The 15,775-nt window shown below is 53.1% G+C and overlaps 4 protein-coding genes across 4 annotated transcripts; 1 reads left to right on the top strand and 3 right to left on the bottom strand.

Moving 5' to 3' along the window:
• Window positions 1–2,788: 2,788 nt before the first annotated feature.
• On the bottom strand, window positions 2,789–3,649 carry V2A60_005743 (SDR family oxidoreductase; the record flags this gene model as incomplete). The annotated part of the gene is made up of 1 exon (XM_083257050.1): window positions 2,789–3,649. The coding sequence occupies one exon, from the start codon at window positions 3,647–3,649 to the stop codon at window positions 2,789–2,791; it is 861 nt and encodes a 286-aa protein (XP_083113176.1).
• Window positions 3,650–4,613: 964 nt separating this feature from the next.
• Window positions 4,614–8,392, bottom strand: V2A60_005744 (uncharacterized protein; the record flags this gene model as incomplete). Its single annotated transcript, XM_083257051.1, has 3 exons — window positions 4,614–5,822; window positions 7,083–8,131; window positions 8,233–8,392. 3 exons carry the CDS (start codon window positions 8,390–8,392, stop codon window positions 4,614–4,616), a joined length of 2,418 nt encoding a protein of 805 aa, XP_083113177.1.
• A 1,825-nt stretch (window positions 8,393–10,217) lies between these two features.
• On the top strand, window positions 10,218–12,122 carry V2A60_005745 (uncharacterized protein; the record flags this gene model as incomplete). Its single annotated transcript, XM_083257052.1, has 1 exon — window positions 10,218–12,122. One exon carries the CDS (start codon window positions 10,218–10,220, stop codon window positions 12,120–12,122), a length of 1,905 nt encoding a protein of 634 aa, XP_083113178.1.
• A 476-nt stretch (window positions 12,123–12,598) lies between these two features.
• Window positions 12,599–13,665, bottom strand: V2A60_005746 (uncharacterized protein; the record flags this gene model as incomplete). Its single annotated transcript, XM_083257053.1, has 3 exons — window positions 12,599–13,045; window positions 13,181–13,249; window positions 13,405–13,665. The coding sequence occupies 3 exons, from the start codon at window positions 13,663–13,665 to the stop codon at window positions 12,599–12,601; spliced, it is 777 nt and encodes a 258-aa protein (XP_083113179.1).
• Window positions 13,666–15,775: the final 2,110 nt, after the last annotated feature.

A 15,775-nucleotide genomic window follows, 5' to 3' on the forward strand; every position in this document is an offset into this window, starting at 1 on the left:
TGTCGACGGGGGATCGTTGGCTCTTTATATCTACAAAGAAGAGAGTGTAATGTTCGTATATATATTGATTCCACTATGAAATGTAAAAGATATTCGAGACATGAACTTTTGCTGTATTTTCCATTTCGTGCTCCAAGGTGATCAGCCGGTAAGTCAAGCCAGCTTGGTCATACACTTGCAATTGCCGATACGGCTCTTTCCGTTACATACGCAGTCTAATTTCGTGATAGTTACATCTTGTAGCAACTGCCGTTCAGATGACGTCGTACCCACACAGTCAATGGCATTACCGTAGTAGCTCACTGACTCGTATATTCAGCTTTACCTACCGTATTCCAGGCTTCTTCACTTTAAACCTAGAACCATGTATCTACTGATACTTCCACTCGAGTCCTTCATCTTATCACCACTTATACTATCAGTACGGTCAGGTTTCCGCGGAGAAACTGCTTGTAAAAAGTATCCACCTCAACAACTAACAAGACCCCGCGAGTCAAGAGTCATGACAAGAGCTGATTCCTCCGTACTTGGTAGCCATTACCCAAAATCATTGAACAGATCTCTACTATTAAAGTGGAATGTCTATTTTTGCTTCCATTTCATGCAGGGGGGATAGCATTTGGCCATCCTGCCGCGCGCCAAGAATGGCGGCGTGACTCCAAGCCCGGACCTGTTGAGGTCGCAAGAAATTTAGGAAATCACCCACCCACATTTTCTCTTCTCGCTCCTCTCTTTTTCTTAATAGTGAGTTGGTGTCTTGGAAAATAAGACTGGCCGTATTACATCATGTCCAACGATGTTTCCTTTTCTTCAGGAAAGTCTGCGCTAGTGGTCCTTATCTCGATAGTAAACCGCTCCCAGGCTCACCCCATAAGCTACGCACTCCCTTGCCAAACGCTTTTCGCGTTCTTCTTTCTCTAGTTACTCAGTAGCTTTTTTACCTGACTATTACTATCTTTGGTATACTAATATATTGCCCCCAGCTACCTTTTTCTGATAAGTACTCCGTATGAAGGGGTGACTGGATTCAGCATGCGAGGATCTACCTTGCGGGTAATGCTACTAACCGTTTAGAGAACCTCCGCTGAAATGCGCTTAGCTCAAACGGAAAAATACCGTTCTAATAGTAATATACTGATATAATGGGGGTGTAATAGTAGGACTTTCGCCTCGCACCCAGCAGTCAATCATGTTTTTCTTTTGTAGATTTCCGTGGAATTACTCTGTACTTCAGCAAGGAGTTATATTTGTTGAGTATTATCACTTTGATGTAATGACAACTTGAAGCTGACGAATTTACTTAGTTGATGCAGCATCGCAAATAGTCTTTCCACATTTTTGTGCGCAGTAATACTGAGTAAGTAGGCTACTCGGTATACTGATATTGTCTTATGCCCCCGCAAATGTGTTCGGCAATAAGCGCCTATGAGATGCGAGGGGACTCGAGCAGAAACTGCAAGGATGTCGTGATAATTGTAGTTCTATCCGTACTGGCTGGCTAATTAGGGTCTGGCAAGAGTATTCAACCTTCTACGCTGTTTGCCAGGCCTTGTTTTATACTCTTGTAGTATTATCATCACGAATGTAGTTATCGCGCCTCTTACTATCAGTAGAGATGCCTGCTACTCACTAGCTGTATCGTTAATGCGCATAATCCGTGTGCTTGAAACTCTGTTCTTTTAGACTTTTGTGCGAGCTATACCCTCTAGGGATCCCTGAGCTATAGTGAGGCTCCTCCTAATTAACCCTGTTATATATTATGGATAGCTACCGTACTATTACTACTCCGTTCCTAGTAATGTAACGCAGAGCGGTGCTGCCCGGCGTACAATTAGCGGGAGCGGTGTCCCCAGGTCTCCGCTACACCGCAACGCATTCACGAAGTACTTACTCGAGCATCTGCCGTCATACTTAGATTCACTGCGTGGCCTGCATTTCAGTAACCACCAAGTGGATTTGAGTATCGGTAGCCCCCATGATCGTCTCGAGCGAGCGACTGCCAGTTCCCAGACCCTTAATCTCTCATCTTCATGCTTGATGCCTCCGGCGGGGACGTGCATGTCCGACGCTTGGGGTCGGCCGAACCGAACGGGCGGCATCCAGCATGGTCAAAACCCTGAACACCTATCGGAAATTCGCGGCCGGATAGTTCAGTCAAGACTTTTTGCGCCTGGCGATGCTGCACAGGGTAGCTCCTTGCCCGGGGCGGCCGGTCCCCATCAGACGCGCAGCGTACTATCGCTTATTATGCGTACACGGCGCTGTCCCGCGGCCTATCATCCGGAGAAGCAATTGCCGCCTGGGCCGACGTTTGTGGCGATGACCCGGGCGCGTGCCGGTCAAGACGGTACCGACACCCCGCAACCCGGTTCTCGTGCGAGGCGTACCCGTTAGCAGGGCCCGCCGTGGATATCGACCAACAGCAATGGCAGAACCAACTCGAAGCATCTCCAGGCAGCGCATACTGACAATGCATCGCCCATATTTTTTTTATTTATTTTTTTCTACATGCAGTACTCATACTGAAACATGCACCAACACGGTCAAATTTTAAAGTTGACCGCCCGTATCTTCGTTTGGGCCATTTTTGTAGAAATTTGGACGACAATGCATGTCAAATGAATAAAGCTGGAGAATGGTGATGAGGAATGAGCATGCTGATGGGACACGTAGCCATTGATAAATTTGCTATTTCTGTTGCGTTGTGTGTTTTTGGTGGCACAACAAGCCGCGACCCTGTCTAGCTCTTTGCCGCAGCATTGTCACGCGAGCCTCCCTTTTGTTTTTTTCAGGCATCGTGATCAATCTGGGTTGTGAGATCCTTCCAAGACTCCAAGTCTGCGCGGTTCGCGTCCATGGTACCCGTGACCATCTCGTACGCGTCCCGTCCGACGACGAGCCTGGGCGGCAGCGCGCGGCCCGCGGCGCGGCCCGAGTCCGTGAGGGCCTCGACGACGAGGGCGGCGGCCTTGGCCGGGTCGCCGGGCTGCTGGCGGTCGTACGCGTCGAGGGCGCCGATGGTGGCGCCCGCCGTGCCGCCCGCCAGGTCCGCGATGACGCGGCCGGCGCGGACCCTGTGGCCCGGGGCCAGGAAGGGGGTGCGCAGGTAGCCGGGCTCGACGCAGGTGACGCGGATGCCGAGGTGGGCCACCTCGAGCCGCAGCGCCTCGGAGAGCAGCGCGGCGCACGCCTTGGTGGCGCAGTACAGGCCCGCGCCGGGCGTGCCGTGCCAGCCGCCCACGCTGCCGAGGTTGGCGACGGTGCCCCGCCCCTGCCGCCGCATGACGGGCAGGACGGCCCGCGCCACGTTGAGCTGCCCAAAGACGTTGGTGCCAAAGGTGGCCTGCACCTCGTCGCGGCTGCACTCCTCGACCGCGCCCGTCAGGATGTAGCCGGCGTTGTTGACCAAGATGTCAATCGCGCCCCCCGTCCTCGCCAGGATGCGGTCCACGACGGCCGCGAGCTCCGCGTCCCCGTCCGTCACGTCCAGATGCTGCAGGATGGCCCCCTGCGCGCCCAGGTCCGCCAGCTTGGCCGGGTCTCGCGCGGTGGCCACGACCGTGTCGCCCCGGGCGAGAGCAGCGAGAGCAATCTCCCGGCCGAGGCCAGAGGAGCATCCTGTAATGAGCCACACCTTGCTTGAAGACATGTTCGCGGCTGGGGTTCGTTCCTTGTCTGGGTAGTGGCCGGCAGTGGCACTGGAGATGTTTCAAGTGAGAGTACTGAGAAGAGTGTAAAAGAAAAGAGCTGCGAAAACTGTAAACGGAGCAGACGTGGTAAAGTGAGCTGTGCATATATATACATGCACAGCACGAGAACATGCCATGGCCCCAACAAAGACTCGAACGTAGCAGAGTTGCGCCGTTCCAATCCGTGTAAGCAGGCTGCATGAAGCTGCTACGCTTAAGGCCGTGGCAAGGCTGTACAGAGGTACCCTCCGGGCTTTATCGCCGATACATTCCTTGTCCAACGCTTAACGCCGAACGGCGCCACAGTCTATAGGCGTGTCAGAGAGTGAATGGTACAATTAAAGTTTTGTCTCTCTGATGCGTTCTGAATCAATGTGTGGGCAGGTTATAAGGCTTGCTACCCACAGCACAGAGGTGGGTTTATCCAAGGGTAGCCTTCTCGGGGAATATTCACCAACTCTCAGAGCCAGCCGGCGTGCCTGCCATGGCCCATCACGCTGGCAGTAACACATCAACTTTCAAAAGGTACGAATTGGCTCTTTTTCGACAAGACTTTTAGTCCTTCAGTCTTTGATGGACTCTGGTGTACGCTCGACGGCTATCTTCCTGTCTCCTCCAGCCTCTTTAGTGGGTTGGTTGGTGTGTAACTGGAAACAGGAAAGAACGTAGCGTGTTCATGAAAACAAGTTGTGAAATAACTACTCAGTATATAGCAGAAGTTCTCTGTGCTGAGCCTGTATCGCTATCAAAGTCAATGAATCACTGAAATATATGTGGTGCGCAGCATCGTTAACGTGAAAAGTCCTTCCCGCTCAGGTGGGGGCGCTGAAATATAGAGAGCATACGAAAGACAATAATCCGAGTTGTGCCGGTTTTAGTCTCTTCCAGTTAGGCCCTCTTCTGATAATCATTCCTGAGATTGCTTTACAGCGCCGCGATATGTTGAAAGTCTTCAGGCACTGCCCAGCCGTGCGTTTGCGCGAGACGCGTAAAAGCAGCCACAGCCTCTCCAACACCATAGTCGTGGCCAGCAAACTTCTTATCAATCCGCGCAGGGGGGTCCGGCTCACTGATGGCTGCGCGAATCTGCATGATAACATTGTCAATATTGATGGCCGGATTCCAACCCGAGTTGGTCAGTAGCTCGAGGCAGACCGCCCCGCCGATAGTAACATGGCCGCCGCCGCCCTGATGAAATGGTACAAATTGTGGGCGAATTACACGCACAAACGGCGGCGACATGGGGTAACTGGGGCCGAATCGGAATTCCAGGACGATGCTGGTGCATCCGAGCTCCTGCATGTCCCGAGCCAACGGCAGCGCGGCGTCAAAGTTGAACATCTCCACTATCCACTGGAACATGTTGTCGCTCTTGTCTGTGTGCACATAGTAGCCCGAGGATAAGTCACCCATCGTGGTCTGCCGACGGTGTAGATCCTTCAAGTCTATCGTCAGGCGTCGGATAGCCTGCTTCGAAGTAGACGCCCAGTCTGGAGGCACAAGACTGCGGAGCGATTCCAGATCAAGGCCGTTCGGGTCAAAGTCGCAGATATTTTGCGCCTTTTTTGCTTGAAAGACTTCAGCAGATGACTCGCAGATGGATTTTGCACGTTTGTTCGAATACTGCGATTGGCGGGATGATTTCGAAGAGGTTGATGTGCCCCGTCGTTTCGTCTTGGAGAAATACAAGCCATCACGATCTTCATCAACTCCCAGATACAACTCTACATCATCTGCTTCGTAATTGGATTTCAATGGTGTGGTGGCCTCGACCAGGGAGACCTTTCCCGTGGCCGTTGGCGTTTGTAGTGGCGTCTTGGTCTGGAAAGCACGTCGATGGAATGGAATAGCTGTGATGGGTATCTCGACACTCTCGAGGTTGTGCTTGATTTGGTGTGCCTCGTCTTGTACCACGTATGCAGGTGTCACATTGCTCTGCGGTTCATAAATTTGAGATTGAATCGCTTCTGCAGACGGGTTTATGGACACCAGCAAGTAGCGGCACTGGATCCAGTCTAGCTTGTCCACGACATAATGGGGACTCGTGTTGACGAATTCACTTGGGGAATTGATCAGCTCGCAAACAGCAATGGCAGAAACTATTTGAAGCTCCGATTTTGGCCAGTGGCCAATCTATTAGTCGTCCGTGTTAGCGTCTCCGTCCTCTAAGGGGATGGTGAGCCGCGCAAGGGGAATGGAAAGCTGACTTGCCATATGAAATGGATCCTCTCTAATGACTGCACCTCCGCTGTACTGAAGGCTAGTATGCATGTCTCTGCTGAAGTATACACCGTGACCGTTGGCCCGACCATTCTCAACGACGGAGAAGTCAAGCCCCGTTCTGATGATGCTGTGCCAATTTTTCAATCGGCTTCCATGCCACGCAAATATCGTGGGGGAACTTGTTTCTTTCAACAACTGGCTTGCCTTGTTCTCGAAAATTCGCTCTCTCTCAGGTGAGCCTAGGAGAAATCGGAACTGCATCCACTGGTGTATTTCACTTTTACCTGTATCAATTTTGTTCCAGGCTAGTTTCGATGGCTTTTTATCCATCAGTTCGCTATCCGTCACGATATCATCTTGCACAATCAATGACCGATTGGAGGCAATCGTCCAGTTTAACACCGCCAACTCTGACATATTGATTCGGTTCCAAGTCGCCAATCGCCTCCCAGGCCGGGCCATCAGATATCTTCGCATTTCTAGAACTGATGGTATCCCGTCGATAATGTTACGTAATGCCAATCTCCGTTCCTCAAGCGAAAAGTCATCGATATTCTGCCAGTAACCAAACAGCTGCACGCCGCGCCAATTTCCAGCCGTGATGGGTTGGATAAGGTAGTTGGGGTCGAGCGGCGAATCGCGTTGGTAGGATTTTGGGTGTCTCTTTGCTTGAGTATGATGGAATCGTTCAAACGTCCATTCTCCGGCAGCAAATGACACGAGCCGACACCAGGATTTGACAACCACGTCCCTAGAGGCCGCCAAATTCCGCTCAGGCTCTAGGTGGATAATCACAACGTGATCACCTTGGCGCAAGGTCCCTCTGTAGATTTTTCCGGTTTGTTCATCTTTCATCGGTGAATAGTCTAAGTGACAAAGTTTCATCGCATCCATGTCCGCGACTGCGGCGATGTAGGGTCCCTGCAGGGTTTGGTCGTCAACGTATGCCGTTTTGATGCTTAGCCCATCGGGGAGTTCGCGACCTGCACGATTTACTAGTGCGCAGTATAAGAAGCAAATGAGCATGTCCACCACGTAGGGGGCGTTGATGATTTCGTGCTCGATGCTCGATCCAAGACCGAGTTCCAGGTACTGAAATAAGCAAAGCGATTTGGAGCAGACATACGGTTTCAAGGCTACATGACCCTGGTTCAGACAGGAGTTGCATACCATGCAATATCGCGTGCAATTTGCCAGTCGATGGAGAGCAAGCTGCATGGCAACAAGTGGTAGGCTGAATGCCTCCGCGTCGTCGAAGGCACAATCCTGAGAGATTGGGCCAGTGAGACTCTGCCAATGTATGGGATCAGCCTGTATGTTTGAATTTTCGACATCGGTCTCCTGGGCAATGCTTTCCGGCAGGTTTGACTGCAATTCTAAACGCGAAACAACATGCTGAGCATTCGGCCAAGAGAGCCGGTGAGCTCTTCTGGTGGCTAGCAGCCTCATGAAGTCAGTGTTGAGAAGTTTGGCTATTGAGTCTGACATGTTGATAAGCTCAAATGGAAATTGGGCATTGTCGTCAACAGTGTCTTTGCTGTCGTCGTCTTGGGAAGCATGCATGGTGTCGCGGTAGGCAGACTGAACCGAGGCCTGCGAAGGTTTCTCGCCGACGCATCGTCCGAAACGAAACTGCAAAACTGTTTGGCGACTTGAGAGTTGGAGAAAGTCGGCAAGATCTGGGTAAAGTGAGTCGATTTTGATGAGCAAGACGAGGTTGTCGGTCTGTTTGAGGCCCCAAGATTCCAAAATGCCGGCGGCGACGCCAAGGCATGTTGCAGGAGCAGAAAGAGAAATGAACTTGGGTAAGCTACTTCCAAGTCTGGGGTATATGCCGACAGTCATCCCCGCAAGTTGGGCCTTTTGCAGCGAGCTTCGCAGACTAGCTAGCGATTCGGGCTTGAGCGGGAGGAGAGCCTCTGGGTAATGGCGAGAGGGGCGGTAACGGTCTTCATCGGTGCTCGAGATCTCCACAGGATCCAGCTCCTCAAATTCGCTTCCGCCATCCCATGAAGAGTCTTCAGAGTCGTCCGAGGAGGGGTTGTGGCGCTTGTCGAGTGCAGCGGTCATTGCCTGTGCAATGACCTGGACGGCCTCTTGAATGCTGGACCACTTTTTCTTTTGACAAACAGCATCGAGGCATTTGGTGAGGTCATTGCCGGCGTTGTCCAAGTCTAAAAATGCAATGAAGCCGACATTTTGAGGATAATTCATGCAATCTACGAGGAGTAGAGCGAACGTATTAGTGGTGATGATGGTGACGTGGTAGTAGAAGGGGGGAGACGGGGGGGCGGAGGCCGGTTATGTTGGCAGGGCTCACCATGGGCAATCATGTGAACGATGATGGGCTCGGCGAGACTTTGATGATGATAAGTGAACTTGAGTGCATCATGATCATCGCCGCGAGCCAAGCCAGAGACTGCGGGTATGGCGATGCTCTGGGCCTTGGAGAGGTCCTCGTTGAAGCGCAACGGCGGCATGTTGGGCGCGCTCACTATGCGTGGCGGGCGTGTAAGCGAGAGAAGACATACGTGGGCGTCAGAGATGATGGAGAGGCTACCGCGGGCCGTGTGGCCATGGTCTTTGATCAATGATGTCTACACGAGGTCATGAGCAGAGGAGAAGATGGGCGACGCAGAAGGGCGGTGGGTGTTTGGTTGCCTACGGTTGCCTACGGTTGCCTTGTGGCTAATAAGACTTGCGGGCTAACGCAGTGACTGCAGCAAGCAAGTGAGAGCGGGTTGTGCAAACAGGCTACGGGCAAGGGTCACAGGGTGACAGCAGAGGAGGACTGCGTAGCACATGGAGTAGCGAGCGACACGGAGAGACGGAGACGGAGGAGTCAGAGACACAGACAAGGAGAAATGAAAAGAGAGAGATGAGGACGCAGCAGCAGCATCAACGGAATATACTGAGTAATAAGTAGGTAGATGGGCTGCGGGTAGGTACCAAGGTACCTTGGAGGCGGCTAATTCTTCCAACAGCCCTGAATTCCCATGCCGGCAACAGACAAGCAGCGGGACGCGGGACGCGGGATGCTGCGGGGATGCGACGAGTTTGTACCTGCCGTGGGTAGATTTGTATCTCGATACCAATCTCTGCCAACATAAATTTACCCAAGTTTCTATTGCACATGATATGTATATACCACCTGCTGCATCTGCAAGGCGGAACTTACAGTATTAATGCCTACAGCTACTTTTTGTGGCGCCCCTTCCCGTTCCCCTACCTTCCCTTCTGTCGCGTTACTGGTCCGCTGGCAAAAGGTGGGTACCACACCAGTTGGTGAAGTAAGGTATTTTGGTATATAGCAGTTCGACACCTTCGCCATCAGTTAAATAAATAAGGTACTAACTTACAGCGCTGCTGGTTCAGCCCACTGACCACGGACGCTGTAATTACTTGGTACTAAGGTACCAAGGTGCAGTGGCGTACCTGTGAACATGCAGTCATTCACCCAACGGAAAAGATACCTAGCGAGGTACCTTTGGGCTCTGGGTTAGTGAGTGCTTGTGTAACAGCCAACTGTGTTCATTGCGTCCTTTACTTTAATTCCTTTCTTTTTCTTTCAGGAAAAAAGACGAGATTGTCGGCGGTGGTCTACCCCAAGAGATGGCCACAGGGAGCCGAAGCGTACCGTCCCCTCCCGCGCTGAGGTAAGTACCTGAGCACCCAAGTAAGTTACCAGTAAGTAATAAGTACTTAATGTATCATCAGGTAGCACCGAGGAACGTACTGACAAGGCACTTTAGTAGGTACCTAGGCTCCTACATAGCAAGGCTCCTTAATAGGTAGGTACGTAGGCACCTACGCAGGTAGCTCACTGGTGAGAGACTGTTCAAGGCAGTTGTTTGGATGAATGAACAAATGATAACAACAATTAAATTTAGTAAATTCTCTTCATTCATATTCAAAAACAGATCCGTCCAATTTCACCACTGAGCGTGTGAAATTGGATACATGTCGGGATCAACATCATCTCTGGACCACATTACCCATATCAGAAAGCACCCCCCACCACGCGCATCGGTACGGCATGTCATAGCCGCCAGTTTCCTCACCTCCCTGGCGCATCGTCGCTGGTTACCACTGACCTTCCCTCCTCCCCTCCTCCCCTCCTCCCATCAGCTCCATACAACCGACCGACCGCTGCAGGGCACTGCTGCTCTGCGTTGGCCTGTTGCCGTTATGGAACTGTCGCTTCTTTAGGTAGCTAATGCGTCCCTCTATTTCTGTCGCCATTTGAATCATCGACCGACTTCAACCCCTCGCGTCCCTCGAGCCTTGCCGCCCCCGCCACCCACCATGATTCGACGACTGCCCTACTCCGGTTTCCCGAGGCCTCGGTTAACGACTCGACGTCTGACAGTCTTGCTGGCCGCTGTGTCTCTCTCTGCCTTTTGCCTCATCTCTCTCCTCACATCCGCTGTGCCCGCATCACCGAGCCTGTCATCGCCCAAACCTAAAAAAACGACCGGATCCCCAGTCCACGAATCTGCCACAACCAAAAGCGCAACCAAGAGCGCGCAGCTCCCAGTCAACCCTCCGTCGCAGCCACCGCCCCGTCAAAGCGATGATGCATACGCACGTTCATCCTGGCTGGCAGACTCCGAGGCCCTGTCCAGAGTCTTCTCCGACGAGGTGACTCTAGACAGCAACCGGGTGCTTCTTCCGAATCTCGAGCGTCGCCAGCCCGTATATTGCTACTATGATGCGCTTGACGGAACGACCGCCGCTGAAAATGATACAGATACTCACCTGCTGCTCATGTGGCGACGCGCCTGGTGGGCGCGAGGTTTTAAGCCATTGATCCTCGGTCCGGACGAGGCAAAGAGCAACCCCCTCTACTCCAAGCTCGACACCGCGAGCGTCGCGACGGAGCTGAAGAGAGACCTTTTGCGCTGGCTTGCATGGGATACTATGGATGGTGGTCTTCTCTCCCACTGCGTTGTATTCCCAATGGGCACTGACTACGACTTCCTGCCTTCTCTTCGTCGCGGCCAGTACAATACCTTGTCCAAGGCGGCCAACATGTCGAGCGCTCTCTTTTGGGGCTCCCGAGACCAAATCCACGCTGCGGTTCGGAACGCCATGGACTCGTCCAACCTCGACTCTGCCAGCTCGCTTCCGGATCTCCTACCTTCCGACGCAATTATTGAGCACGAAACGCCACCCGTGCTAGCTTTCTATAACGCCACTATAATCGCCAAAAAGTACCCCAAACTCGTACTTGACAAGAACAGGCATCAATTTGGGTCACTACGCAACGAATTGATCAATGCGCATCTACAATCCTCCTGGCAAAATTCCTATGCCATGGGTATCGATGTCATCAACCCGTTCCCAGAGCACATGGTCACCATGGTTCGAAATGCGACGGCCCTAGCCAATGCTCTTGCGTCCTGTCCGCCAACACCGCTGGCCGGCTCATGTCCTCCCAACATTCCCAAGTGCGGTCCCTGCGGTGCTACAACACCATTGGCTGTCCGGAATCCCAAGGGATTTTCCAACGAGAGCAACGTGTTTGCCATTGGCATGGTCCCCCATCCATGGACACGCACCGTCCTGGCGAACATGCAAGAGGGTTTCAACGCCACCGTCATTCGCGAGTCCAAGCGTGATGGTTGGCTGCTGTCTGTGGCCAGCGACATGCGCGGCAGCCACGGATCGCGTTACTCGCAAATTTTGCAGTTCAAAAAGGCCGTCTCGGGCGACACGGCCGACACCCGCTCGCTCTGGTTCACCGTCGAGGATCCGTTCCCCACCGAGCTCGACTGGTACTTTGGCTTTGCCATTCCGCAGACAATCATCGACGACGGCCGCTCCGAGAGTCCCGTCCCCTCGGACCACATCAACGACAAGGACCGGCCCGACCTTGCGTTTGGGCCCAAGGCCACCAGCGAGCTGGAAGCGGAGAAGGAGCTCGCCATACTCCAACGCGCCCGGGACGTCATCGCCCAACCGCGCGCATCCACCGAGACGCGCCGCCGCGCGTCGCTCGAGGCCTGGCACATGGCCGACACGGAGGCGTGGCGCTTCACCCGCGCCATCCACGACCGCCGCACGCTCGAACGCAAGCAGTGGGAGGACATCGCCAAGTACACCGAGAAGCAGCGCCTCGTCAGCGACGCCGGCTGGACGCCCAGCACCAACGTCACGGGTGGGAACCGCCGCAAGGAGGCGGAGAGAAAAGCCAAAGCACGAGACTAGAAGCTTTATTCTCGAAGCTTGTTCCATGGATGTAAACTTCATACTTTGTACTTTAACACGGCGGTATCTGCTCATTTACTTGATTTTTTTCTTTATTTGAATATATTGATCTTTTCGTGTCCGGCGTGTTAGTTGGCATATCCTGTGCTCTTACATAGACACCAGTTCCGACGGCGTCGTGTTGGCTTTTCTTTTTCACATTGATTTCATTCTTCTTCTTTGTAATTTGTTGGAAAGAATTTTGGATTAAATAACAGTAAATGTTGAATTCACCGCTCTGCCTAACAGAAATGTAAAATGGTCCACACTTGCCCTCCTTCTCCCGCGGCAAGAGGCACACCAGTTGAATGACGCGGGAGTCATCTTGCCCGTTTTTTTCTTGCTTCATTCACCCAACAGCCGACAGAGGGATCAACAGCTCACCCAAGGCGAGTGTTGTCTCCCCCTTCCAAACCAACAAGGTGCCTTCTTCTCGCTTACACGCGAATGGCCGTGTCGCCGCCCATCTCGCCGCTCAGCTCGCGCGAGGTCGGGCCGCCGCGACGACCGACGCCGTTGGCCGTGACGCCACCATCGTTGCTGAGGAACTTGTGGTTGTTGTTGCCGCCGCCGCCGCTCTCGCCGCCAATCGTGCTGGTGTAGGAGAGGAGCGCGGAGCGAGCGGCCTCGACGACCTTTTCGGCCTGGTCGAGGGCGTGTTGCAGCGCGTGAGTCGTCGCGTCCGAGGGTGCAGAGGGCGATGATGCGTCGCCGCGGGCCTGCTGCTCAGCCCGCAGCTCGCGAATGTGCCTGGAGAGCCAGAGGCCGTCGAGCTGGGTCGACGTCATCTTCTTGGCCCCGTCAATGGTGCCCCGACAAGTGGGCGTGCCACAGAGGCATTGGAAGGGCTGGGCCATGTCCCATTCCGTGGACGGATAGAAAAACTATATATACAGTGAAAACTGGGCGTTAGAATGGACTGTGCTGTTGTTGTTCTGAGCGGCCTCTGTTTTCTTGTCTTCTTCGTTTTTTGGATCGCCTTTGCTGGGCAGGGACTAGCTATGGCGGGGTCAACTAACAGTGAGTTCATCGCCAGGTTGGAGGCCCTTGGGTCCAGCAATGATAATCTTGTTACCAGTGTCAAAGATCTATTTGGTTTCGATTCACGTTAATCTTGATTTTCTACTCGCACTTGGGGATATACAACGCCTCTTTTTGAGCAACAAAGTACGTCCCCCACCTTCACCAACTTCAGATGCGGGGGACAGCCAACGCTAGCAACCGGGATCGGGCATTCACTGACAAGAGACGGTTCGCAAGAGTGGTTAATGTACAGCAAGTCACTGTTGAGGTTGAGATGTCTATTGCGTCCCATTTGCACCGTGGCATACGTGGGCTCCGCGGCTTCGGTGCATGGCGGAAAGTCAAATCGGGCAAACAGACCAAAGGGCGGGAGAGCCACGCGAGAGAGGCTCTTGGTGGTGAATTCGGCCTCGTCGAGGATGACGACTTCTTGGATGTCGGGGTGAGATGGCTGTTGCCAGTGAGGAGTAAGAGGAGCCATTGTGATGCGATTTGAGCGAGTATTTGCTAGCGTGTTCGGCAAGACGAAAAGCTGTCGATTTCAATCAATTGGCGTAATGCGTGCTGTGTTGGTACCTCGGTTGGAGTTGTATGGTAGGCAGGATGTGCTGTAGTGCAGGTCGTGGTTTTGGCTTTTGAAGCTAATGTCAGATACAAAAACCAGGGAGCGAGAAGCAGCCGGGCATCGCCAGCCTAAATAGGTTTTGCGTCAATTTCCCGTGCCGTTCCCAACCGTCATCGTCCAATCGAACTAGCTTTCCCCGGTGAGGGGATAGTATGGATCAACGGTCTCGGAACGCAGTGGAGAGTAAAAGTTGAGCAACCGAGGCCATTGGCAGATCGTCATACCAAGCTCGCTTGGTGTAGCTAAAGTCATTTCCGTCCAATCAAGTCGCTGTCATACATTGACTAGCCTGTGGGCTGAGAAATTCAGCTACTGGGTGGTCGGAAAGATATTAGTATACTTCGACTCCACTGCTGGGCAACGGCGCGCAGTCGGCTCGGTCCCTTGCGGCCGGCCGGATTGGAGACGTGGACATGGAACAGGCACTAAGCAGAAGCAGTTGAGACGTGGTCGCGGATGCGCCGGCGATCTTGTAGCCTTGCATTTCCCGTAGCCAGGTTTCGGTGCGCGATAAATGGAGAAGGATTGGTCCTGGACTCCTGGTCGAGAAGCTGTTTCAACGAGTTCAGATGCGTGTGCGCCATGTTGTCTTGTAGCATCGGCTCCACATCGACAAAGTTATTTCGGCTATTAGCAAGCTCTTAGTTTTAGTGTCAATGCCATGTGATGTTGTTACTGAGCCCAGAAGCAATACTCTCTACCCATGGTCTTTCGAATAGTAATATTCAGGGTTCCAAGTTCTCGCAGGCATAACAATCCAAAGTGGGAAAGCTCGGTGTAGGGTAGCAATTGCAAAAGTCGCAGACCGGCTCTTATTCAACGCAGTGAGGCCGAGACAGCCTGATCAACAGTGCCGAGGAATCAGTGTGGTCATCAGACGTGTGAAAGCTCCCGGCATGCAACACAGTGTGCTTTGCATAAACAACACCCCAGCCCAAAGTTACACAAGTCACATTAGCGCCCAGTCGTTGAAGGTGCCGGGTGAGTGCCGTGCATCCAGTGTCTGTGCGCATGATGCCTGGAGCGCCACGAGCATGCCAGGATTTCCCGATTCTGCAATTCCTGAGACAATGTCAATAATTTGCCAGGTAAAGAAAGGTCAGTCGACAAGGCCGTCGTGTGGAGGACGGCCCGCCGCGGAGGCAGCAGTACCCCCATGTTCGAAACCTAGACGTCTGAGCACGGGAGGGAGGGGAGAGGAGAGGGAGGGTGGCTTGGCCTTGCAAGTCAGACATCGGTTCGCCTGAGCACACTCCAGTTTCGGGTGCGCGTCTGAATGGCGGGGGATGTTGCGCTGCTCTGCAATATATATATGACGGTCGGCAGGTCCTCGGGGCTCAGGCGAATCACTCGCTTGCATCGGTCCCGCCGCACTGCAAAAAACATGGTTAACTTGTGCAATATCACGAGAGATTCTCGTTCCTCCGGAGTTGCAAACACTGCGGGCAACCCGCCTCGACCCAAGCCAGATCCTCCGCGGCCCGTACCGGAGAACCCCAGCCCGTCGGCAAAATAAGGCTGTCTGAGCCTGGCCAGGAGTGAACAGGGACGAATAGACACTCGGGAGCGATGTTGAAGTGAAAGTTCATCACAAGAGCTGTTGTGCTTGAGAGATAATAGGTATGTGAAGAAGGGTTTTCGCAATGCCTGGGGTAGTTACTGATAGTTGGCAGCCAGCGGCTTACCCTACCTACCTACCTACCTACCTACCTACCTACCTACCTCCTCACCTTAGTACATGAGGTACCTGCACCTACATACCCAACTCTTATGTAAGGTAGGTACGGTTAGTAAGGCAGTGTCTCCGTTTGTAGGCAAAGGAGGAGATATTCCAGCTTATCGTTGGCTGAGGGCAGGAGTTTGAATTGTTGCTTGCATTTGCTCCATCTTGGAGAGTTTAGTCGTCAGATTGCACGGTCTATACATGATACTCGCTTTTGTCGCCGCTCTCCTCTCTTCCGTGGCT

This window comes from Cordyceps javanica, chromosome 3 (assembly GCF_051103115.1).
Source record: "Cordyceps javanica chromosome 3, complete sequence".
NCBI classification, from domain to species: Eukaryota; Fungi; Ascomycota; class Sordariomycetes; order Hypocreales; family Cordycipitaceae; genus Cordyceps; species Cordyceps javanica.